Here is a 26,603-nt window from a genome sequence, read left to right on the forward strand (position 1 = left end):
TGCACTCCCTCCAAGGCCAATATGTCCTTCCGCAAATGCGGCGACCAAAACTGCACACAGTACTCCAGCTGCGGCCTCACCAGTACCCTGGAAAGTTGCAGCAAGACCTCCCTGCTTTTATATTCTATCCCCCTTGCTATGAAGGCCAGCATCCCATTCGCCTTCTTGATCACCTGCTGCATCTGCAGACTGGGTTTTTGCGATTCGTGCACAAGGACCCCCCGGTCCCTCTGCACCGTAGCATCTGTCCCAGGGAACAGTGGGCCACCTGGGCCAGCTGATGAAAGAGTTGGCATCGCACGGACTGGGAGGTCACTCATTGCTTGCAGCCTTGAAAGTTACGGCTGCTCTGAACATATATGCCAGTGGCCCATTTCAGGGCTGCATGACAAGTGTTGGGAATCCATGCTGGGTGGGAGGTCACTGTGGAGGTGTGAAGGGTGTATGATGGGGTGCAACTGAAGACATCAGAAGGCAGACTTATTCTGGCTGCGTGAAGAAAATCATTCATCTTTCACGGGCATGATTTCCCCATCCTCTTGTGCAGTGAGCTATCATCATTCACTATCACAGCTGCGGCATGCATGGAGATCCTGAATCCTGGATGTCTGCTCAGTCGTGGGTAGAGGATGCCTCACCTCTACTCCACACCATCTCGGAGTTTGGTGAGGACTCCCTGTGTAAAACATAATAGTATCTTCCTGGCAGCCATCCACTGGATTGGACTTGGAACTATTACAGGGGAGTGCTGCGAAGGCGGTTAAAAAGGATGTCTTACTGATTAGCGAGATTAAGTTTTCCCGGGGGGTGCATGTCAGAGGCAAGCCGCCATGAACATGGCGTGTACCATGTGGGGGGAGAAGAATGTTGTTAAAGAAGCTGAATATATGATGGGCTTTCCCGCCATCAGGGCCAGCAGGATTCTTCCCAGTTTTCTAACCCAAACTGTCACTTTGAAAAAATATGGGCAAATTCCGCCCATTGGTTCCGTCTGCCAATAGCCTGCACTGCCAATTTTTGTGTGGCAACACCGCTTTCATTGTGTGCATGTTGGGCACTTGTGTGTAGTTTGTGCACAGGGTTGATTAGCAATGATGTCAACGGGTAGCCCTTGTTACCCAGTAGCCACTCTTTACTTTGCCAATGTGGCTCAAATACAGCTGGCACAGTGGACTCCCATAGAATTAAGCTGTCATGACTGCTCTGATTCTGGATACCAAGGATTGAACTGCGTGATTCTGTACATATGGTCACACATTAGCTGGTGTTGAAGGAGTGGAATCTCTTTCAATGATAGCATCAAGGAGTTGATTTGCAGCACTGGCAATGCAACGTGCAAGTATCAATGGCACCCTACACCAGGGGACGCCTGCAATTCAATGAAGCCTCATGGCCATTTTAACAGTGCACACTGGCAAGAGAAAATGTAGTCAGCTCTTGATGATCAGAGCATCACTGACATTCCTTGTGCAACAATGGATGACGGGCTGAAGGTTGTTCATATTTCCAGCTCCAGCCTGGAAGGAGGCAGACAGCTAAAAGTTCATTGTCACTCAAACCTTTGTAACCATTGCTACTATGGTCCTTGAGTTCACAGGGGTGGCTGCAGCAGGCTGACAAGTTTCAGTGAGGATGTCCACAGCTATCACATACCCTATACTTCATTGAGGTTGAAGTAGGTGAATTGTTTTCTGAACACCTTGAATGGATATAGTCTCCAGCTCAGACCCTCTCTTCCCCTTCTCTCCCTCTTTCCACTTCCAGCAGGTTGGTCTGTACTTTGTAGCCTCAGTTCATTTTCCAAGTCATGCTGTGTTCCATGAGTCTACTAATCTTCTCATGTCTGGAAGCAAGTGGAGAAGCCTAAAAGTGACAAAAATGTTCTGTGCATCTAACACAGCTTGTATGGACAAGTAGGAGGAGGGCAGTAGTGTGAATGAGCAGACTGACCTGTGCGGTTGACCCCCTTGGTACAGGAAGCCATTCAAGTGAGGTGAGTTAAAAGGAATGTCATAGTAGCAGGTCTCCTTATAGTCCTTGGCAATCTTAAACAACCACAGAAAGCACCTAAGACTTGTTAAATAGAAGCGACATCTTGGAGAAATCAACAAACTACCTGTAAATGGTTGATGATCTCTTAGATTGAATGGGGAAAGGTGAATTTGGTGGGAAGGGGTCTTTCTATCCTTCCTCTGTGCAGAGTGTGAACCCCAGGAATTTGGTGAGTGAGGAAGTTTTAAGGGTTAATTTCTCTCAAGTCTAGTCTTTTTTAATGTAACATTAACTAAAAATAAGCTTATTTCAGACTTAACCAGGGAAATGCCAGCTTTCTGAAAGCAGCTGTCACTAGTTAATAGGTGTGTGGGTTAATGTTTCCTCCGGGTGCTCCAGCTTCCTCCCACAGTTCAAAGATGTGTGAGTTAGGTTGATTGGCCATGCTAAATTGACCCTACCATCAGGGGATTAGCAGGGTAAATATGTAGGGTTACAGGAATGGGGCTTGGGTGGGATTGTGGTTGGTGTAGACTGAATGGGCTAAATGGTCTCCTACTCTAGGGATTCTATGATCACTGTTGTTCAGAAAGTACAAACCCTGGAGTTTATGAGTGCACTTGAGAACACAGAGGCTGAAGCCAGCGGTTTTATGAGTAAGGGAGTTCAGTAATAAGAGGAACTGTAAATTAGTTGAGAAAAGTAAAACTAATTAACACAATCAAGATGGCAGGGTGGGTGGTGTTTCATGGCTGCAGAATGTGGGAACTCCTGGATGTCATTGCAATCCATGGCATCCATATCTGCAGTAAGTGTTGGTGGACTTAGGAGCTTCAGCTCAGAGTTGATGAGTTGGAGGCTGGGAGGAAGACACTTTGTTCTAGCTGGCAGTCACACATCTCCGGGTAGCTTCATTTGATTTGCTCAGTGCTCATGGATAGGAAGGTGTGACTGTGTAATATGCATGTAAGAGGACTAAGAAGGTGGCATTGGAAGAGCCTCAATTCAGCAACAAGTTCAAGGTTCTTGCAGCTTGTATGGACAAGTATGAGGAGGACAGTAGTGTGAATGAGCAGGCTGACCTGTGTGGTTGGCCCCCTTGGTACAGGAAGCCATTCAAGTGGGGGAGTTAGAACGAGTGTCATAGTAGCAGGTCACTGTATAGTCAGGGGGATAGATTCTGTTCCCCTCAGCAGTGAATGAGAATCCAAAAGGCTGTGATGCCTGCCCAGCGCCAAGGTTTGGTTTACGTGCTCAGGGCTCTAAAGAAATGTACAGTGGGAAGGTTCCAGTTGGCATAGTCCATGTTGGTACCAATGACAGAAGTAAAGCTAGAAAGAAGTTAGAGAAAATGATGAACTGACAAGTAAAGCAGAACCTCAAAGGTAATAATCTCTGGATCACTAAATGGTCTGCAAAGAGAAAGGGAAATCACTTATTCCCTTTGAATAAGCCACAGCTGTCAATCAAGCTAAGTAAACATTGGGATTATGGAACATTGGACGTATTTGAGATGCATTCAAGAATAAAAGGAAAACCAGTAGTGATTTGTGTGGGCGTGATGTCATACCACCGGAAAGGGAGGAGTGAGAGAATTCAACGTGGCTAGACACTATGGTGTAAAGGCGTTTAATGGTTAACATTTATTTAAAATCTTGCAAATCCGGTTCACACCCTGATCACATCACTGGCATGGGGCAGGGAATGTCTTAAATTGAGATCTTGCCACGAATCTCGTTTTGGTCCTCTCCTGAATTTAGCCACCATAATGGGATTTGGGACTGAGGCGAACAGGGCTAGATCTCGCCCATTAAGTTTGAACATGATGTAGTTCAATCAGAGAACAGGGTCTTAATTCTAAACAAAGGAAACTGTGAGCATTGCTGAAAAAAGAGACTGGCCAAAGCTTTGCATCTTGCACTCAGGACATTTTACAATCCAAATGTCATGCCCAACAGAATCGCAGATCCATACAGCACAGAAAGGGACCTCTATGCCCATAATGTTTGTGCCAGCTCTTTGATAGGACAGTCCAATTGACCTACCTCTCCACCTCCATAGTCCTGTATTTTTTTCCCCTTCAAGTATTTATCCATTTTGCTTTTGGCTGTTACAATTGACTTGATGAATAGTTACAATTTGCTATATTAACAAATAGTAGACTGTTTAGCTGGTAAATGTTTGAAAATCCTTGACGCTCGTGTAAGGCAAGTAGAACACTCTAGAATTGCACCCAGACTGAATGCCCTCGAATCCTCCCATATATCTGGATTCAGCTGAAATGCTAATTAGTTGCGATTGGATCTTACTGTACAAACTTTGTGTATTTAAACTCCATTGCAAGTTTAATGCAAGTCAGTAGAAGTAATTATAAAATGCACTCCCGCATATTCATATTAAGTTATACCAGTTATATTTGCTATATTGCAGCTATCTATAAAGTTATGTATTCAGATCCTATGCAAACTATCAGGGAAGGATATTCTACTATGAATAACAAAGAAGAATTGGAGCCAGAATCATTTTTTTAAAAATTCTTAATCATAGAACACTCAAGATAATTGTTGTATCCACAATCTGAAGAACATCAACAAAATCTGTACGAATAGGCGTTGATTCTTGTTCAGTGCCAGTTGAATTACTGGAATTTCCCACTCACTCACTACATCAGGTTTTGGATTCAACATGCTTACATCTTTATTAGCAAACAAATTCATCTATCATGCTCCATTCACACTTACCTGGCCTGCATTGATCACACTGTTTTTCCTGACGATTCGGCTGACAAATACACTGACCATTGCTTTGGTCACAAACAGTTCCTTCCACTGTCCCTGCGGGATCACAGTTACACCATTGACAGCCTTCAGGGTTGGATGAGCTGAGGTTGAAAGTATGAGGAACACATTGATCACAATGTTGGCCTGTAACGTTTGTTTTACACGGACACTGCCCTGTGGATTTGTCACAATCCATCGAGCTATTTATTGTGCCTGCTGTGTCACAACTGCAAGGTAAGCAGGCCAAGGAGTTATTCGCATGTAGAGCATAATATCCATCCAGGCAAGCGTCACACCTCTGTCCTCGAACATTAGGTTTACAAGCACACTGACCTGTTTCAGGATCACATATGGTTTCAAGGACTGATCCTGCTGAGTCACACTCACAAGGTTTGCAACCACCAGCATCCAGTCCATAGAAATTATCCATGCAAGTGTCACATTGAAATCCTCTGGTGTTTGCCTTGCAGTTACATTGTCCACCGTATGGGTTACAGAACTGGTTCTCAGAACCATTGATATTACAGTCACATGATTCACATCCATTGGAATTTGAACTCTTCAATAGTTTGAAGCCAAAATTGCAGCGTTCACATTTTATCCCTGAAAGAATTTAAAAAATAAATAAATGAAAGCTATGAGAAAATAAGAACTGAAAATCAGTTTTTACTAACGCTTGTTCATGTGTGTAATTTGATTATTATGAAAAATGGTAATATTCAAATAATAATTGCAGAGGTTATTAGTTTTTAAAAATATAGTTATTAATTTACAAACCTTTCAGGATTAGTTTTAGGAACTTAATCTAAAAAAAGAAACAATAGTAGAATACAGAAGTCCCACATTTCGGCTAGTTTCCTTTATCTCTTGATTAACATTACCTTCAGTTACCAGAGACATCCAACAAGTTAAATATATTTCCATTATCTCAAAAAATGCAAATATCTGTTATACTTGAAAACATGGTCTGTGAAATAATATATTACAGTGGAATAAAAATGCAGTAAAAAGTTCAGCAGAAAGCAACTGCTTGCACTATGATTGATGACTTACCTAAGGCATAACATTTAATTTCAGTAAGAAAAATAAAAGTACTAGCAACACTACAAATTTTAAAGTAACTGTATTGTGAAAAGAGTTATGACTCATTCCAAACTATTAAAATCAGTCTAGGGGGATTCACCTCATCATTTCTAAAAATATACATAGCACTTATTTGAATTTGTCATGCATGTTCATGACAGCTAATCTGTCTCCAGTGTTACTGAGCAAAGCCTACAGGGCATTGCGTCCAGTTTCTTACAGGGTTAACAAGAAAGTAGGGAGAGGTTTCCAGATCCATTAGGCATTTAAGGCACAATCTCTACCTGTCACTTTTTATTCTAGATAAGTGACCTACTTTACAAATTTCTTTGTATTGAATAATTCATTTACAACACAATTGTACAACCATATTAACTGTAGTAAAAATCAACCTCTTGTGCACCACTCTTGTACCACATACTTCAAAATGTAATGATGTTATGAAGCTCCTTTTGTGCATAACAAGGAAACAGCATTGATGATAATAGAGATAAGGCAGATCTAAGGTTCTAAACAGCAATGTATCATCTAGAATGCAATTCAGCCATTACTTGCTTTATCATATTCTATTTCTGAAGTTCAGCCTGATAACAAAGATAAAAATATTAATAGCAATAAAGATTTTTCTCCCAGCATAGCAGAAAAGGTTATCAAATATCCTTCAACATCAAAACTGATCACATTACATAAGTCTTTTTCACATCTCTGCTCTGTTGCTTAATGTTGTTCATTACAATCCACATTAGCTTTAATCAGGGTCCATTTTAGAAGCAGCATTTACAGCTAACTGCTATGCAAATGAAATGGTAAATTTTTTTTGATCCATATGTATGGACTGGGACATGTTCTGCTACAATGCAAAGCACACTTTATCAAGAATGCTCCCTGCATAATATTCCCATACATCAAAATTTCAAAGTGCATTATACACACAATGTATTTTGAGCACTTGATAAATTTTGCCCTATGTAGCTGTTAGTACCTTCAAGTAAGTTGCAGGTAACAAATTGCTTTAATCAAATCTAATTTCTGAAAATACCAGTGGGAACTACAAAACATAAAAGCAAATATCACAAAAACGTGATAAATAACAGAGAATATGGTAGTTTGTTATAATCAACTTGGCAGTGAATTGCAAAATTAAAATTATCTGGCCCTTGATAACTAACCACATATATAGATCTTTGAAGTAATGATAAGTCTCTTGCATTTTATAAGAATTGTTCAAAGGCATACAATAACAGAATGAAAAAAGGATTTATCATAAAGCAGCTCATTGCATGCAAGCCCTTTGAAGAAATACTTTAAACTGGACTTTAACAGCAACTATTAAGTTGGCTTGTGTGCTCAGAATATATTAGACAATTATAACCTTGCACATGTGTCTGAGATGTTTAGCAAACATTTGTTTAATAACTTCATAAGAATGGCTCATGACTGACAGACTTCGGGTCAAATTCATAACCAGCAGGTTATGATACACAAAATCTTATATTTCACCTACCGATAACATTTGCTTTGCACTTGCATTGACCTGAATTTTGGTGACAGGTAATATCTCCATTGACTGTCCCAGAGGTATTACAGTTACAAGGACTGCAGCCATCAGGGTCTGAGAAGCGCAGATTATAGAATCCATCCTGGCACTGATTACACTGTCTGCCAGACACGCGTCTCTTGCATTTACACTGGCCTCCAATCTAAAGAGATTAAAAATATGCTGGGATGAGTAGAAGCAGATGATGGCTACAATGATTTGTTTTGCTATATTTCTAACAAAAATGTCAGCCAAAAGGAGAATAGAGAGAAAGTGAAATGAACAATAGGAAGGAAAAAAACCAATGAGAGATGAGTACAACCATGTCTGAAAACAGAAAGAGTTTTCAACAAGCGGAAATAGAAACAAGAAAATGATAAACTATGCAGTTGAAGACATAAATAAGGAAGGTACATACTGAAAAATTGTAAATCTAAGTAATGAATGAAATATAAGGGCAACTTTTACTCACATTTCATATATTGACTATGAGAAATTGATTTGTAATTTTTCATTCTTTTTTTATAATGTAATTATATTTTCATTTCACTATTGATTTCATATTGGAGCAGATGGGCTGAAACCAAGATGTTCCCTACGGTCTGAAAATATTCTGTAGATTTTTGATAACTTTAGTACAATACTTTTGTTACTACAGTGTTAAGGAAACAACAAAGTATTTACACACTCAATGAAGTAGGCGTTGACTTTGTGTGACAGGATAAAATGGGTAATATCAGGTCAGCAGCACAAATGGTTCAAACAGAATAAAAATCAAGAGAGATGTCAATATAAAAAATATACTTTTTGATAAGGCATCATAATTTGATGCTGAACAGATTAAGTTTTGTACACACAAAATACCGTACCAAATTTTAACAAAGTATAACTGCCGCCATGATAAGGAAATTCACAGCTAAAAAAGATATCAATACCTTCTCTATATATTTAAGGTCATTTACAGAGCTGGTCATGTTCTATTGAACAATGTTAACACCATGCCTTCGCCCTTCATTATCAGTGACAATAAGATCATGGTTATTGGCACTGCTTTTATCACTTTGTTATGGTATGTGGAAGGCTTGTGCACTCTGTCATGATATCCCTTAATGATGTTCAAGAATAAATTGTTAGAGCTGTTTTCTCTTTCCATCCCAAGTTTTAGTTATGTTTTTATTGGTATGATTTGTAAGTTAAACAGAAATTCCATGTTCTTACAGGAAGAGTCAATTGTTAACCAGGATTAACTGGCTGACTGAATCTATGGAACGGGAAGGTTTTTTTTTGAAATTCATACTGAGTTTATTCGGACCACATCCGTTAGTGAATGAAGACATTTTCTTATAGTGTCAAAAACTGTAATGGTGGGCAATTAAATCTTCTCTGCTGACCAGGATAGTCAATCCCTTACCAAAAGTAACAGGAATTCATGTTGTACTGTAGGTCAAACCCAGACGTTGAAAAATTAGTGGACATTGCTGCAGAAAATTTGGAAACATTGGAGAGTAGGTAGTTCAGTCCCATTGGCTGAGCTGCCATTCAATTAGATCACAGTTAATCCATATTCCACTTCTAGCAGCTTTCCTATTACCCTGCAAGCAGTTGACCATTACCACTTGATTTGATAGCAATGGTCTTGAAAGTGATCATTGCCCAAGTTCAGTTCGCTATATGAGTACGGGAGTACCTTGGTAATGAATTGGAACATTACACCTCTCAGTTCAATAGGTATTTAGTATTGACTTCTAGTAAATAAAGGCAGAATTTTACATTTCCCTCAAGGATGGGTTGGCAGGCAGTGCAGGATGTAAAATTGGTCATTATGTCAGTAATGCCATGTCCATCACCTACCTGCCCACACCTAACCCAATTATGGTCACTTATAGACCTCCCCTCCTGCCGCTGGTACTTTACCCATGGCAGAGGAGGCTGGGACCAAGTGTTCAGGCCGTCATGTAAAACCTGACAGTATGATGGCCAGATGGACTTCAGGAGGTGAGGATGGGATAACCTCCTGTTCAGGAACTCTGTGCTCATCTGAGATACCTCTCCCCCTTCAAGGGGGTTCCTCCCTACTAAGTTTCCTCTTCCCCCACCACCCTGTTAATCCCAGTAAACCCCCTATCATCCTCCTGGCCAGAGCATGCCAACCTGACCCCATTATGCCCAGGGATTGCCCTGGCAGGGCTGCAACAAGGCAGCTGCTGGCTATTTGATCGGTTGGTGTTCTTGGAGGTGGAACTTCTTCCCCAGTGGGGACAAAAGCCCAAGCCAAGTAATGGTGAAGGAGGCATAACATGGCTGTGGGGCAACCTGGCTATAGAGGCAGGTTTGGTTCTGGCTTTATGTCAAAGGAGTGGTGAGGCAATTCTGCACCGCATCCCCTCCGCCACATAACAGTGAGGATAGACCAAATAGTACACTTCTAAAGAGTGTGCAGTGTCAGAAGATATTGAGAGAATGGTTTGCAAAACATATGGGATTTTAGGCTTCATAAATGGAGGTAATGAGTTGAACATTTTTAAAGTTCTGGTTAGGCCATAGGTGCAGGATTGTGGGCAGTGCTAGTCACCATCTTTTCAGAAAATGTCTGTCCCTTGGCAAGGTGCAGAAGAGATTTATCAGAAGGTTTCCAGAATGGGGAGGATTTTACAGGGTTACATTGGAATATCTGAGGATATTCTCTTGGAGAATTGATTTGATAGAAGTGTTATGACCAGATTTGAATAAAACAGACAAGGAAAACCTATTCTTATTCGCAGTAGCTGACAGTAAAATGGAGAGGAGAAACAGATTTAAGGTTTTGAACAAGAGATGCAGGGGGATTGTGGGGAAGAACCTTTTCACACAGCGAGAATTGATGATCTAGAACTGTAGTCTACAAAGGGGATTGGATGGACATTTGACGGGAATATGCCTGCACAACAATGAGGATTGGCAGGGGAGTACAGCTGAGTGTATTTCTCTGCGAAGAACTTGCTTTGACTCGATGCAACATAAATGACTCTATGACACTAACAGGGTGATACCAAGATAGTGTCCATTCGGAATAGATTTCACACTTCAAAAAGCTCTGAAATAATAGAAAACATTAAAGCTGCCTGCTTTAATATTCCATCACTGGAAAGGATCCATGATAGGTAACAAAAACAGGAAATGCTGGGAAAAACTCAACAGGTCTGACAGCATCTGTGGAGAGAGAATAGAGCCAACATTATGAATCTGGATGATCCTTCGTTGTCTCTATTCTCTCTCCACAGATGCTATCAGACCTGTTGAGTTTTTCCCAGCATTTTCTGTTTTTGTTTCAGATCTGCAGTACTTTGCCTTTTTTGATAATAGACAACGTACATTTTAAAGACAAGACAATAAGACAGAGGGGATAGTATATGCGTGATCAAGATACACAGCAAAAAGGCTAGTTCAGAATGGAATTTGTAAAAAAGCAACGTGAAAATTTAAATCTTAGCAATTTCACAAAAAACGTTGGCAGTTCAATTTCTCATTTCATTTACACCAAAGTCATATTTGGACCAAAGAGGTCCTAAATTCAATCCCTGATTTTTCGTTGTTAGCTGATCTCAGCCAACCATGTAGCATTACAATTCATCTGAAGTCTCTGGTTGTCAGGAGGATTCCCTCTCCTGATTCCAATGTAATGACTCCTGTTGGAAATGGACATGTGTAAACATCAAGAAAAAGCAAAATTGCCTTGTCAATGATACCGCTTACATTTGAATAGTTTTGCATCAGTCTCTGTTCAGACTCCTGCATAAGTAATGGATACTTTGGTTAAGTACTGAAGAATGACTGGCAGCTACTAAATCAATGCTTTCAGGAGAAGAAGAAAGCACAGAGAACTGAAAAAGGTTGTGGGGGGTGGGGGGCGCGGGGAAGAAGAAAACTTAGAAATTACTGTCCCCTTACTTTCGTCTGCAATTTTAATCTGTAAACTTATACAAATAATTCATAGAATCCCTACAGTGTAGAAGAAGGCCATTTAGCCCATCGGGTCTGCACCAACCACCCAGGCCCTATTTCCGTAACCCCACATATTTACCCAGCTAATCCCCTGTCACTAAGGTCAATTTAGCATGGCCAATCAACCAAATCTGCACATCTTTGGACTATGGGGTGCAACCAGAGCACCCAGAGTAAACCCATGAAGACAGGGGGAGAATGTGCAAACTCCACACCGAAAGTGACCTGAGACTGGAATTGTGAGGCAGCAGTGCTGACTACTGTGCCACCGTGCCATAAGGTCACCTTTTTAAGGAAAGACATGGGCCTCAAGAATTTATGCAATTGGGACTGTATCAATGATAGGTAACAAAAACAGGAAATATCAATATCAATATTGGGATCCTACATCTACTCACTGCAGTGTCCACAAAATGTGAAAGCAGATTGTGTCACCTGCAGGGAAGGATGAAGAGACCCAAAAGGGACATCAGAAACGGGAGAAGTCACAGTGACACCATCCCCTCTCCCCACCGCCCTACATACTCCCTCCATTTCTCTGTTCGCATGTGACATCCTGAAACTCCTCACTGCCTTTTACCTGGAAACTGATGGGCAGTGCTAGTTCACCCAATCTTTGGCAATCTTCAGCCAGTCTTCATTCTCTTGCTAATTGCTCTGTATGTAAAATGGACCAGCACCAGTCAAAACTGCCAATAGCAGCGGGGAATTTACTCACTCTGGTTATAGATGCTTCACAATTACATGTGATTTATTAGAATAATTGCTTTATAATTTATGTGACTTATTACATAGAAACATATAAAACATTTTCAGATTAATTGAGTTTTTGAACAATATGCTTATTGAAATTGTGATTTATTTTGGAGTTAGATGTTTCACTTTAATTTGTTATCCTTTCCTTTGTCTTATTTTTTACGCAATTTCCAGCCAATTCTTGTTACAGCTGTTTACTTTCTGGCTTTATTCCAATTTTTCTCTTTTTGACACCTTTGTATTTTTGCCTGTATAAAACATACATACTAATATTCAAGAAAGTTTTATATATTTTTTGAGTTCAGCCTCGCTTCTCTTTTTTCTCCTCCTCCTGTTCCCCAGATGCTCACTGACGCAAGGGCTGTCCTATCATGTTGGCCAGGTTGTGCAGTGTGAAAAAGATTGCAATATTTGACACCCTCTCTGCCCAGTACTGCTGGGCTCATCCATTGAATCCCATAGTGCTGAAGAAGGCCATTTGGCTCATCAAGTCTGCAGCAACTACAATCCCACCTGACCTATCCCCATAATCTCATGTGTTTACCCCAGCTAGTTCCCCTGACACTAAGGGGTAATTTGGCATGCCAATCTACCTAATGCACACATCTTTGGACTGTAGGAAGAAACCAGGACACCTGAAGGAAACCCACGCAGACATGGGGAGAATGTGCAAACTCCACACAGACAGTGACCCAAGCCAGGAATTGAACCCAGGCCCCTGGTGCTGTGAGGCAGCAGTGCTAACCACTGTGCCATCATGTCACCCACTGTGCCGCTATGCCACCCTAGAATGGCCCAGGCTATGGAAGAGTCATTTCTACACATGCATGGTTTGTTCTCTCATGTTTCACGTAGAAGATTGGCTTTCATTGTGTCAAACACTGGACATGTATCCATGGGTTACACACTGAGTTCATCAGCCATGTCATCAGCAGTCAGCACTTGCCACTTGGTTATCACTCTTTGCTTTGCCATGGTGCCTCAAATGTAGCTGACATATCGAGCTGCCACAGAATGAAGGCATAATGACGGTGGCCAAGATAGCAAGTAGCAGGCAGGGTCTGGCAATCGAGGTGGGTACACTCTCCAGCAGCTAGAGCTGGGGCCACTGGTGCAATCACTGCCACAGGGAGCCCATCTATAAGCCATGGAGCTGACAGGAAGGAAGGCCTCCAGAGAACTTGCTGGGAAGCTGGCATGGTTTACCTGATTCTCAACCTCATGTGGTGGTGGTCCTTCCTGGTGCTGGTAAAATGCCCACCGGGGTGAGAACTGGCTGTTAATTAGCTACTCCATCAGTTTAATTGGCTGATTGCTGAGTGGGGGTGGGCTGCTGCACCACTAATGTTTCCACCGTTAGTAATATTCGGTCTTGGTGGAAGGAGGTTGGGTTTCCCGCTTAGTGATTTCCACTGCCATTTTACCATTCCATTTACCTCCAGCTTGCACCCAGAGGGCTGACAAAATCTAACACATTGGTCTTCATTGAGTTTCATGGAGAATAATTGCTCCGTCCCTGCTGAGAATCCTTCTCCCACACATCCACACTTGTGCATCGCTGATGATCTCTTTCAATTATACACTTGGAGATGTTCTCCCTGCTGTTGCACAAATGATGATGTGCAAAGGTAAAAGAAGATGTGGATGGGAGTGCTGAGCTCCAAAACAGCATAGTTGGCATCGAATCAGAATTTCTCCCAAGGGGATAGGAGCGCAGATTTTTGATTTTAGAAATTGGACAAAATGTTTAAGGAACGCCTAAATTACGAACCCTTCTTTTGGACTCCATCAAAGTTGAGGTTCACCAAAATTTCTGATCATCTATGCCCCTCTTGTGTAGAAATTGCTTGGCATGCTTCCCCTCACTGCAACACGGTGACAATTCAAAATTTATTTACTTCAAGGATTATGAGACACTTCACAATGTCTCAAGGCTGTGGAAGATGCCAAATATATGCAATGTTTTGTAATTGGGATTTAAATCTGACTTTTCTGCATCAGTTTATGGGGCAGAATTTTACAAGATGGATTCTAAGTGTCCACCTAGCGTGAAAATGACCCTTTGTTTTGGGTGGGTTTTCACACCCCATCTTACATACTTCGAGGCAATTCTAAGTGCTGAATTCGCGGCAAAACTGGTGTAAATCATAGTTGTTTTTTTCAGTGGGAGTTCACAATAGAATCTCCCACACTCTGTGCAACGCAGAAGACAAAATCATAAATATAATTAAAAGTTTGGGAAGTAGGGCCTATTCACGCCAAAGTCTAATGGCTCCAGATATCTGCGATGCACAGTGGCACCGATCTGTCAGCCTCCTATTTGCTGGCCAGTTCTATCCTGGCCAGTCCAGGACCCTTGTAGTGCTGCCCCTCCATGCCCCCCATGGCCTGATTGTGGCCCCCCCATCCATTTGCCACCCCCAACATTCCCCCTGTCATCCTGGAGTGCCCCATTCCAGACCTTCCCACCACCCCCACCCCCCCCACAGCAGTGATGAACCCCTCCAACCCCCCCACTCAGGCAGATGCACCCACAGGAGGCAGATGCCCCCTGGCAGGCCATTCTCCCCAGGCTGCTTCGATCACTGGCCTCCCCCAAGTCCCGATTGATGCCAATGGCAGAGTGGCAGCTAGACCCCCCCCCCTCCCCCCCCAACCCCCCTTCCCCACCAATTGATCCCTCGGCCCTGCTTCCTGATGCCCGTGCCCGGGGTCACCATCCCCTCCACTGCCTGACCTCCTGCGGGGGCCCTGATTGCCCCCCTTCACTCCAATGGGGCCTCCTGCTACTTCCCCAAAAGTGGGAAGCTACTCTGAACCCTGCCGGAGTGAAATTGTCCTGGCAGAGTGGGAGATACTAGTGGACCCAGATAATTCAGCCCTGTGTCTGATTATGACATTTAAATAACATTAAAGGCTTATCATCAGGCAGAATTAGCAGCAGGTCACATGGCCCTGTTCATTATTCAACTTTATATTGAATTGGTGTTTGAATAAACTCAACAACCCAATAACAACAACAACAATTACCTCTCTTCAGGGTGCTCTGCAGCACTCTGGCTTTAACACTGAAATTCACAGTTCCAGATGTGAACTACAGTTTCCACGTTCTTTTCCTCAGGGATAGCTAGTAAGGGGGTTGGTCTATTGTCTATATTTGCCCCTCTGTATCTGTTAAAAGGCCTGCAGCATTGATTTCTTTTCCTTAAAGCAAACAGAATTCAGATCGAGTTCTCAACTTTTTTTGCCCTTCAGGTGCAATGAAGGGGGCTTATTTCCTTTGACAGCTCCAATTGAGTGTCCTGCCCCTGGCCCAAGAAAAAATTAAGTCAGAAAGCCAGTAATGCATCCTCCTATGTCATTAATATGGCTTTCCTCCATTTCAGCCTTCTTTATTTTGGCCAATAAAGCTTCAAATTGGGCTGAGTTACTAAACCTGCCCAAAAGTGAAGTGTCAGAAAATCTAAGAAATAAAAAGGAATGAGGGATCACAAATCCAGAGCCCCAATTTCCTTTCTCCAATGCAAAGCAGAAGAAACTTAACCCTTGGTACTGCAACGCAAGTCATTTTTGATTGTGTAGCTGAAGTTACAGAATCCATTCACTGGAAAAATTTGATCATTTTAGCAGCATCTTATTAAAGATACATAGAATCCTTATAATGCAGTAGGAAGCCATTTGGCCCATCGAGTCTGCACCGACCACAATCCCACCCAGACCCTATCCCCATCACCCTACTTATTTACCCAACAAACCCCCGACACTAAGGGGCAATTTAGCATTGCCAATCAACCTAACCTGCCCATCTTTGGAGTACGTGACACTAATTAGAAATCACCACCAAAAAATGTATTGGATGAACAAAATTAAAGGGCCTGACGTTCTGCACCTTTGCGCCAAGTTTCAAGACAGCAGAAACAACCTGCCATTGCCCCACGGTGGGATCTTCTGTCAGTGATGTTTCCTGTTCTATGTAACCCCCGCCACTGGGAAACCCACAGTGGGGATTCACTGTCGACCAGAAAATCCAGAAAGTGAAAAAGAATCGGAAAATTCCAGGCAACGATATTTTGATTATTCTAACGCTAAAACATGGCTAAGTTTCTTGGATAAAATAACCTAAAATAGCAGAATGGATCACTTTGTGCATCCAAATATTCCAGCGTCACTCAGGTTCAGACACTTCATGACGCTCCACAAATCATGAAGAGATATATGAAAAAAGTATTTTGGTCCGGGATAGTCAGCATGGTTTCGTGAGGGGGAAGTCCTGCCTCACAAATTTGATTGAATTCTTTGAGCAGGTAACTAAGTATGTGGACGAAGGTAGAACAGCTGATGTTGTATACATGGATTTTAGTAAGGCGTTTGATAAGGTTCCCCATGGTAGGTTCATGAAGAAGATAAGGATGTGTGGGATAGAAGGAAATTTGGCCGATTGGATAAGTAACTGGCTGTCTCATAGAAGACAGAGGGTGGTGGCAGAGGGAAAATTTTCAGACTGGAGGCCAGTTACCAGCGGTGTACCACAGGGGTCAGTGCTGGGTTCTCTGCTACTTGAGATTTTTATCAATGATTTGGAAGAGGGGGCTGAAGGGTGGATTAGTAAATTTGCTGATGACACCAAGATTGGTGGAGTAGTGGACGAGGTAGAGGGCTCCTGCAGGCTGCATTGATAGAATGCAGAACTGGGCCGAAAAGTGGCAGATGGAGTTTAATCCTGATAAGTGCGAGGTGATTCATTTTGGTAGGACAAACTTGAATGCGGATTACAGGGTCAATGGCAGGGTTCTGAGGAATGTGGAGGAACAGAGAGATCTTGGGGTTCATATCCACAGATCTCTGAAGGTTGCCACTCAAGTGGATAGAGCCGTGAAGAAGGCTTATAGCGTGTTAGCGTTTATTAACAAGAGGTTTGAGCTAAAGAGTTGTGGGGTTATGCTGCAACTATACAGGGCCTTGGTGAGACCACATTTGGAATATTGTGTGCAGTTCTGGTCACCTCACTATAAGAAGGATGTGGAAGCATTGGAAAGAGTGCAGAGGAGATTTACCAGGATGCTGCCTGCTTTGGAGGGTAGGTCTTATGAAGAAAGGTTGAGGGAGCTGGGGCTTTTCTCTTTGGAGCGGAGGAGGATGAGAGGCGACTTAATGGAGGTTTATAAAATGATGAGGTGGATAGACAGAGTGGATGTGCAGAGACTATTTCCTCGGGTGAATGTAGCTGTTACAAGGGGGCATAACTATAAGGTTCATGGTGGGAGATATAGGACGGATGCCCGAGGCAGATTCTTCACTCAGAGGGTGGTTGGGGTGTGGAATAGACAGCCTGCTGTGATAGTGGAGTTGGACACTTTAGGAACTTTCAAGTGGTTATTGGATAGGCACATGGAGCACACCAGAATGATAGGGAGTGAGATAGCTTGATCTTGGGATTGGACATAGCTTGGCACAACATTGAGGGCCGAAGGGCCTGTACTGTGCTGTAATGTTCTATGTTCTACGTTCTATGTATTTGCAAATTATGCAGAGGGTATGTGCAGCTTTCATGTAACTTAAACAATTGAGACAGTCACAAATTTTAATGATTATTGGCCATCATCACTTTGTTGGCATAAAAATATTCTCAGTATAAAACTAAACAATGAAACAGAACCCATTACAACATAATTTGTCACAACAGTCTCATCGCGCTAGAGATTATCTTGCAGAGAACAGTTATTTAAGCAACCTTGATTAAGCACAAAATTCTATTCCCTGCGTAACTCACTTGCACTGCCATTCAAATGAATTTTTCAAAGCATACTTGTTCTTATTAAAATTACCCACCTGATCACACAGGAGGCTCCCATTTATGACTCCAGATTGTAAGCAATCACAAGGTTTGCACACATCAGTTGCTGAGAGGCTGATACCTACTTCCCGGTAAAAATACTCTTTACACCATTCACAGTTTCGTCCTGCAAGAATTGATTGAACAATATTCACAAATTAATCAGACCTTCAAAGCAAATTTAAGTCAAATATGCTCAAGTGCACAAGGTCTGCAAAGACTCAACATTGTTAAAAAATTGCAAACACAAAGCTTGCCTCAAAATATTGTAGAGCATAATTCAAGGCAAGAGATAACAGCTCAATTTTTCCAAAAAATTTACTTATATATAAAGGATCTCCCTTGGCGGTTTACGAATGCTGTAGGGTAATTTGGGTTGTGCAGTCTGACAGAACCAGATGTGCAAAACGTCGGCAGAGACGGAGTCCAGTGTCATGTTTAAAATGAGATGAGTTGTGGATTGGCATTTGGGGCCTGTCTTTGATCCTGAAACAGGCAACGTGTAAAAAATGTATGCCTCACGGGGTGAGCCAAATTCAGCCTGAGCCTGGGACTCAGGCATCTAATATTATCCAGGGGAATGTAGCAAGCTGGATACAAAATTGGCTCAGTGGCAGGAAACAAAGGGTAATTGTTGATGGATGTTTTTGTGACTGAAAGGCTGTTTCCAGTAGGGTTCTGCAGGGCTCAGTACTAGTCCCCTGCTTTTTGAGGTATATATTAATGATTTGGAGCTTAAGCATAGGGGGAATGATCAAGAACTTTGCAGACAGCACAAATAGCGAGGAGGAATGCTGTCGACTTCAGGGAGATATCAATGGACTGGTCAGATGGGTAGAAAAGTGGTAAATTGAATTCAACTCAGAGAAGTGTGAGGTGATGCACTTGGGGAGGTCAAACAAGGTAAACGAGGAATATGAGAGGTATATAGGAATGAATGTCCACAGAACCCTGAAGGTGATAAGATAAATTGATAAGCTGGATATGATGGTATAAGGAATCCTTTCATTTATTAGCCAAGACAATGGGTATAACAACAGGGAGGCAACGCTGGAACTATATAAAACATTGGTTAGGCCATAACTTGAGTAGAATCATAGAATCATAGAACCCTACAGCGCAGAAAGAGGCCTTTCGGCCCATCAAGTCTGCACCAAACACAATCTGTGTTCTGTGTGGAATTCTGGTCACGTCAGGACAGAAATTTATAACTGCAGATAGGGTACAGAGGAGATTTATGTGGATGTTGCCAGGACTGGAAAATTGCAGCTATGAGGGAAGATTGCATAGGCTGATGTTGTTCTCCGTGGAACAGAGGAGACTGAGGAGAGATTTAATTGAGATGTACTGACTTGTGAGGGATTAGAGTGGATGGGATGGGCTTATTTACTTTAGTCAAGAGGTCAGTGACACAGGGGCACAGATTTCAAGTGATTTGTGGAAAGATTAGAGGGGAGATGACAAACATTTTTTCACCCAGATGGTTTCAGGAGTCTGGAGAGAGAATAGAGTCAACATTACAAGTCTGGATGACTCTTTGTCAGGGTCATTTATTGCTTTCTCCCCAGTGCTTTCATATGTTTCCTATAGTCTGGTGCTCAGAACATTTGACAATACTCCAGCTGAGATCTCACAAGTGTCTTGTATAAGTTCAGCATAACCTCATTCTTGTACTCTGTACCCCATTAATAAAACCCAGGATACTGTATGCTTTATTAACTGCTTTCCCCACCTGTACTGCCACCTTCAATGATCTATGCACTTGTACATACACATTCCTCTGCTCCTGCACCCCATCAAGGATTGTACCCTTTTATGTTATATTGTCCACCCATGTTCTTCCTATCAAAATGCATCACTTGAGACTCCTCCACATTGAACTTCATCTGCCATCTTTTGTCCATTCCCCTGACTTATTTATGTCCTTTAGAAGTTGTGTACTGTCCTCATAATGTTTTCAAGTTTTGTATCATCTGCAAGTATGGAAATTGTCTCCTGCACACTAAGGTTTAGTTGATAAATGTATATCAAAAAAAGCAAAAGTCTCAATACCCACGTTTGGGGGACTCCAAAACAAATCTTCCCCTAACCCAAAAACTATCCATTGACCATTACTCTCTGCTTTCTATTATTCAGCTAATTTTGTATCCATGGTGCTACTGCTCCTTTTATTCCATGAGCTGTAACTTCTCTCACAAGTCTGTTGTGCACTGTGTCAAATGAAAATCTATGTACACCACATCAACAGCATTACACTCATCGACCCTCTCTGTTAATTTTTCAAATAACTCCAGCAAGTTAGTTAAACATGATTGCCCCTTCACAAATCAATCTGTCTCTTTCTAATCAGTCCACGTTTTTCTACCTGATTACTACTTCTATCCTAAATAATAGCTTCTGGAAAATTGCCCACTATTGAAGTTAAACTGACTGGTCTGTAATTGCTGGGCTTATCCTTACAACCTTTCTTCAACAAAGGCACGATGTTTGCAATATTCCAGTCCTGTGGAAGCTTCCCTGAGTTTAGGAAAGATTAAAAGCTGGATGGATTGTACTGAACAGAACTGGGACTGAATTCTTTGTTAATGCTGCTGAGGAGGGTTTAAACCAACTTGTTAGTGGTGTGGGAACCATCTGAAAATATTTATAGAGGAATACAAGTGAGGGTACACTGGGAGGGTCAGATAGCCCTCATATAAAGAATAGTAAGTTAAAGTTTGAAATGTGAGGAAAGGAGAAGGTAGTGACATCTAATCAGGGTGTCTTTGCATCTTTGTACACGCATGGAGTTGGTAAATAAGATTGGTGAATTACACAGAATGCAATGTGGAAATATTGGGGGCGATTCTCCCAAAAAAATTCTAAGTGTCGAATTCACGTAAAAATTGGAGTAAAACATGCTGTTTTTTTCAGAGGGAATTTCAGATGAACCTTCCATATACAAGTGTAAATCGGTCCATAAACATGTGGGCCAGGCCTATTCCCAGTAGAGAGGCCGGCAGCAAAACGCTGAGCGGGCCACTACGCATGTGCTGATCTGTCACCGCCGAGATTAGTGCATGCACACTGGCCTCTGTCTGCCGGCCTCCTGATTGCTGGCCAGTTCAATCACTGGCCAGCCCCACGACTCCCGCATCAGCTGCTGTGTGAACCCCCCACACCCCCCACCACCCAAGCGCTGGCTCCCCAAACATGATGTGGAGATGCGGACATTGGACTGGGGTAAACACAGTAAGAAGTCTCACAACACCAGGTTAAAGTCCAACAGATTTATTTGGTAGCAAATGCCACTAGCTTTCGGGCTTTGCCTTCACCTGACAAAGGGGCAAAGCCCCGAAAGCTAGTGGCATTTGCTACCAAATAAACCTGTTGGACTTTAACCTGGTGTTGTGAGACTTCTTACTGTGTTCCTCCAAACATGCCCAGCCTCCTTCTCTGCAATCCTGATCTTCTGACGCCACCCCGCCCCCCACCAATGAGCCTCCTCTCCACCAGCAGCCTGACCCCCAGCAGGCATAACAACACCAGCCCCCCCCCCCCAAACCCTGATGGCCAGCCCCAATTGCTGGCCTCCCTTCCTTTGTCACTCAGCCCAAATGCAGTGTGACATAGAACATAGAACATTGAACATTACAACGCAGAACAGGCCCTTTGGCCCACGATGTTGCGCCAACCAGTTAAAAAGCAATGACCCTCTAACCTAAACCAAACCCTTTCCATCCATAAACCTATCCACGGATCTCTTAAACGCCCCCAAACTAGGCGCATTTACAACTGCAGCAGGCAGGGCATTTCAATCCCTCACCACCCTCTGGGTAAAGAACCTACCCCTGACATCTTTACCCTCTGGGTAAAGAACCTATCCCTGACAGCAGGACACCTTCCTCCCCACTATCAATCGCTCCAGTGGCCCCATCCCCATTAGGTCCTGCCCCCATTAGGTCTTGTCCCCTTGGCACAGCCCTATGCCCGGTGGGCAGTGCCAATGTGCCCCCTGGGCATTGGCACTTTGCCCCTTGGGCAGTGCCAGGCTAGCACTGCCACAGTGGCAATGCCCAGGGGAACCCTACCCCCACCCTCCCCCACTCCTTGCAGGGAGGGTTAAATTGCATTTAAATTCATATTGTAATAAATTATGCAGTTCCACGCCATCTTCCCCAAAGCCAATGCCAGTGTATCAGGAATCTAAAGCCCTCCCTCCTGCACCATTTTTCCAGTCACACATTCACCCCCCCTTATCTTCCTATTCCTGTACTCGTTTGCATGTGGCACTGGGGGTAATCTGAAGATTTCTACATCCGATGTCCTGCTTTCCTGCTTGCTAATTTTCTAGCTAGCTCCCTAAACTCTGATTGCAGGACCTTTCCTATGTAAGTCATTGGTACCATGCAGGTACAGCAAACAACTAGGAAGGCAAATAGTATGTTAGCTTTTATTATAAAGGGGTTGGAGTTTAAGAGAGAAGAAGTCCTACTGTAATTATATAAGACTTGTGAGAGCATTTCAAAATACCGGGGGTGATTTTCCCAAAAAAAAACCCTAAGTGTCAAATTTGCATAAAAATTGGAGTAAATCCCATTGGCTTTTTCAGAGGGGGTTTCGAAATAAATCTCCCACACTCTGTGCACTGCAAAGTGCACAAGTGTGAATCAGAAGGAGGCCATTCAGCCCACCGAGTCAGCACCGACCACAATCCCACACACCCTCTTCCCGCAACCCCAAACATTTACCCTGCCAATGCCCTTAACAATAGGGTCAATTTCATATGGCCAATCAACCTAACCCACACATCTTTGGACTGTGTGAGAAAACCGGAGCACCCGCGGGAAACCCATGCAGGCACAGGGAGAATGTGCAAACTCCACACAGACAGTCACCCGAGGCCGGGATTGAACCTGGGCCTCTGGCGCTGTGAGGCAGCAGGGCTAACCACTGTGCCACCATGCCGCCCTAAAATACTTGTCATGTCTGGGAGTTTCTGTGGAGACAGAAACAAAGTTAACATTTCAGGAAGATGACCATTTACTCTTTCAAATATCATCAGCCTAAAATGTTAACACTGTTTTTCTCTCTCCATGGATGCTGCCAAACCATTTCTGTGTTTCCTGCTTTTTGTTTTCATCATCCTTCAACTTCTTCACCAAGTTAATGACCAACCTGTCCTGGAGTGTGATTGGTCATAATCTTGGAATTTTTCCTGTGTCACTATCATGGAATAGCACAAACACTGCTACATTTCCAAGAGATACCTCATCAGTACTTATCCAGGCAGCCAAGGGCCATAAATGTGGCTTTTCCAGCATTGACAACATTGCATCTACAAATTAATTTTTAAAGAAGTGGCCAGAATGTTCCAACTGTTCACGCCAGTGTGATTTTTCCATCCCACTGCAACGAACTGTGATTTGGTTTGTCACTCTGTCTTCGCTGCAGTGGGAGCATGGTGTGAACAGATCAGAACATAAGATCGCGCCCAGTGAGTTCAATTCAGATTTTGTTTTTGCTCAGTGTGATGAGGTAAATTATTTTCCTGTAGAGTATGACTGGGCAGAAAATTGAACTTGGAGAAAAGATTTGCATGACATGATGGGCAAGTAACAAAGATAGAAAGTAATTGAACTCACTAACTGGAAAAAGTGACAACACAAACATTGAAAAGGATTCAACATGAGAAACAGAACTGACAAACAGGTTTGAGAGTCACACCATAAACAACGGAAATGAGAGATTTTAATATAAAGGCATTGCTCAAAACTTTCAATTTCAACCAATCTCTAAAAACAAGCAATATTGGTTCACCAAGCTTTTATATATTGCACAACATGTTCCTTTCATTGAAGTAATGGAAAGGAAAGTTGGACTTACAATTGGTAACCTATTTTTAAATCCTGACTAAATTTGCAATTTCCTGTGGTTCTCAAACGTATTTGTCACTCAACAACTTAGATGAGGCTAAAGAACCCAAGAACTACCACTCTGTCCTACCCCACCCACTATCGTTTGCCACCACACAAAAAACATCACTGTTACTGGGAAGAATGGCATTGTTTTTGATGAGGCAAAGTCTTCTTCCAAATTAGAGAGCTGAATTTAGTCTCCTGCTTGGACTGCACGTTCAGTCAGTTCCAGTGTTGAAAATTCAATCCCACAATTGTACGTTGTAATAATAAGGCTTAATAACGGGGACTCATTCTGTGCATATCAAAGTTGGTCTGGTTTTGTGAGGTCACACAAGTGGTGGAGATGAGGGATCTGACCTGTTCATTGATATAGCCTTGATTAAGGCATCGTGACTTGAACTCGTTCGTAACCACTGGAGAATCCTTATGCACCACGCCTTGAGAACCAAGGGGCTTAAATCATATTCTCATCAGCAATCCTTGAACAGTACTTTCCAGTTCACTTTTAAATTAATTTATGTCTGCAAACGTTGCAAGTCATTTACTAATTAGGTAGCCAAGTTGATAACCTACAACAATGTCACCCACAATTAGAAAGTTCCTCACAAGTGAGTTAATGGATGTTAAGCACTTTCCCTCAAAGAAAGGGTCAGAAAGGAAATCATGCCTCTGCCTACACCTCCTCGAGAAACAAGATCAGGGAGTTCATCATACAAAGAAAATTAGCATAGGAATTAATATACTTGTACAAAATGGAACAGCTTAATGACTGGTCAACACTCGACATCACTAAACTCTGCATTAAACATTCAGAAACTGGTCAGAGAACTATTCTGTCTGGTGGCATGATAATCACACGTAGTGAGTCATGACTGCTGCCACAGAAATAGCATTGCTCAAATATACTGGCCTAACAATTCTTCCTTTTTGTAATATATTAAAGCATGTTACTGAAATAGCATTGAAAGGTCTTGAACTCCATCTGACCTTCAGCATGCTTAACGGTCAATGAACTGCGAGCATTACACAATTCATTTACTGCAAAATAAGCACATATTCTTACCAGCAGTATTATGTTGACAGTCATCACAAATTCCACCACCACCTTGAAAGTAGTCATGAGGGAATGGATCAATGGAAGTGTCATAGTGACAACTGATGGCATGTTCATAGCACTGGCAAGGTTTACAGTTATAAGCATGAATTTGATCTCCCTGATGGAAAGGCTTGTCATTGAAGAGTGGCTGGCAGCGCTCACACTAAAAAAGTTATTCAAGACATCAGAAAATTAAGAAACAGTATATAAATACAAATCCATATTTCTAACAGTTGAAAAATTTATTTTGAAACATTTGGAGATAAGGTTTGTTGTGTTTGTCTGATGCTCATGTGACAACCATGCATCCTTAAAATAATAAACTTGCAGTGTGTGAACAACAGAAAAATTAATTCCTGACTGATAATATTAAGTATCAGAAAATGATTCACATATATTTTTGCAATCATAGAGTTGAATAGGCAACAGACACAAGTTACAAACAAATACATGCATACGTACATGTGTTGTAGATCTTGACGTTGACAGTGTTGAATGGGTAATAATTAGATGCCAGTCTGCTTTACATCACTCATGATAACTATTTCCATTGAATTCAAGGGATGGGATTCCCTGGCTGCATGCACACCATGACCAGAAATTCCCACTCGAGGTCAACAGACCTTTACATAGTCCGCCAAATTTTCTGTCCCGCCTGCTACAATTCCTGTGGCAGGCTGGACAGGAAAATTCTGCCCAAGATCTGCCATGGAGGGATTGTAACTCTGAATGGAATCATCTCCCACAAAAGCTAGGAATATTTCTTCAATTGGGACTGACAGTTTTACTTTAAATAAATGATCAAGGGATTAAGGATTGAATATGGGTAAACGCACCTCAGGTGATCTAACTGAACGGTGGAACGGGCTCAAGGGACTGAGAGGCCTACTTCTGCTTCTACGTTTCAGGTCCAAAACTTACTAGTGATCAGTGTCTTCTTACACCTCTGGAGGAAAGGTTTCCATACAAGAGGAGTCAAAAGAACAGCAACAGAAGAGGACCAACAATTTTACAAAGAGTCTCCAATTTTATAAAGACAGCCAAATAACCAATGCAGAAATTTCAAAAATGAAGGACATAATGGTGAATTGGAATGTTTTATCCATGGTGTTTATTTCCCTCATAATCATAATAATTAACCCACTGAACATGCAAAATTTTGACATTACATGGGAGATAAAATTTTGCAAATTGCAGAACTCAGCTTGAAAATTTGTTGATAAGAATGAATTTTACACATGTTTCTCTTTATGTATTAACAGAATGGCGGAACAAGCAGAAGTCAAAACTTGTTCTGAGCTTGAAACAGCAACTCGTCTGACAGACTCTGTCATAATTTCAACATTTGACATACTGGAGTCCATGGACCTCCACCCAAGGGAGGTGCTGTTGGCACATGAACCATTGTTGGAGCCACTGGATGATGTGTCTTTCAGCTTCTGCTATGGAGGAATACATGCCCCACATGTGTGGGGTGCTACTGCATGGACCTGAACACATACCAACAGCTTTGTAACTGATGGCATCTCCAAAACCATCTGCTGCATCACCCCTCAAGGAATTGGATTTGTTGTCAGTATCAAGTTCTCATATGAATACTTAATCTGCTTTAGTAGAGGCCTTTGGATGCCTCAACACACAGAAG

At 42.3% G+C, this 26,603-nt stretch overlaps 1 protein-coding gene across 1 annotated transcript in view; it reads right to left on the reverse strand.

The window, feature by feature from the left end:
* The window catches only part of ush2a (Usher syndrome 2A (autosomal recessive, mild)), an 815,153-nt gene that overhangs the window by 649,503 nt on the left and 139,047 nt on the right, over window positions 1-26,603 (reverse strand). Inside the window, exons 10-13 of the mRNA XM_080200528.1 lie at window positions 24,926-25,121; window positions 17,959-18,089; window positions 7,360-7,555; window positions 4,734-5,375 (exon numbers count right to left, since the gene is read on the reverse strand). Coding sequence (XP_080056654.1) covers window positions 4,734-5,375; window positions 7,360-7,555; window positions 17,959-18,089; window positions 24,926-25,121 — 1,165 coding nt within the window. The remainder of the gene's footprint in view (window positions 1-4,733; window positions 5,376-7,359; window positions 7,556-17,958; window positions 18,090-24,925; window positions 25,122-26,603) is intronic.

Source organism: Carcharhinus amblyrhynchos, chromosome 12, assembly GCF_965287045.1.
Source record: "Carcharhinus amblyrhynchos chromosome 12, sCarAmb.v2.hapA, whole genome shotgun sequence".
Taxonomy (NCBI): Eukaryota; Metazoa; Chordata; class Chondrichthyes; order Carcharhiniformes; family Carcharhinidae; genus Carcharhinus; species Carcharhinus amblyrhynchos.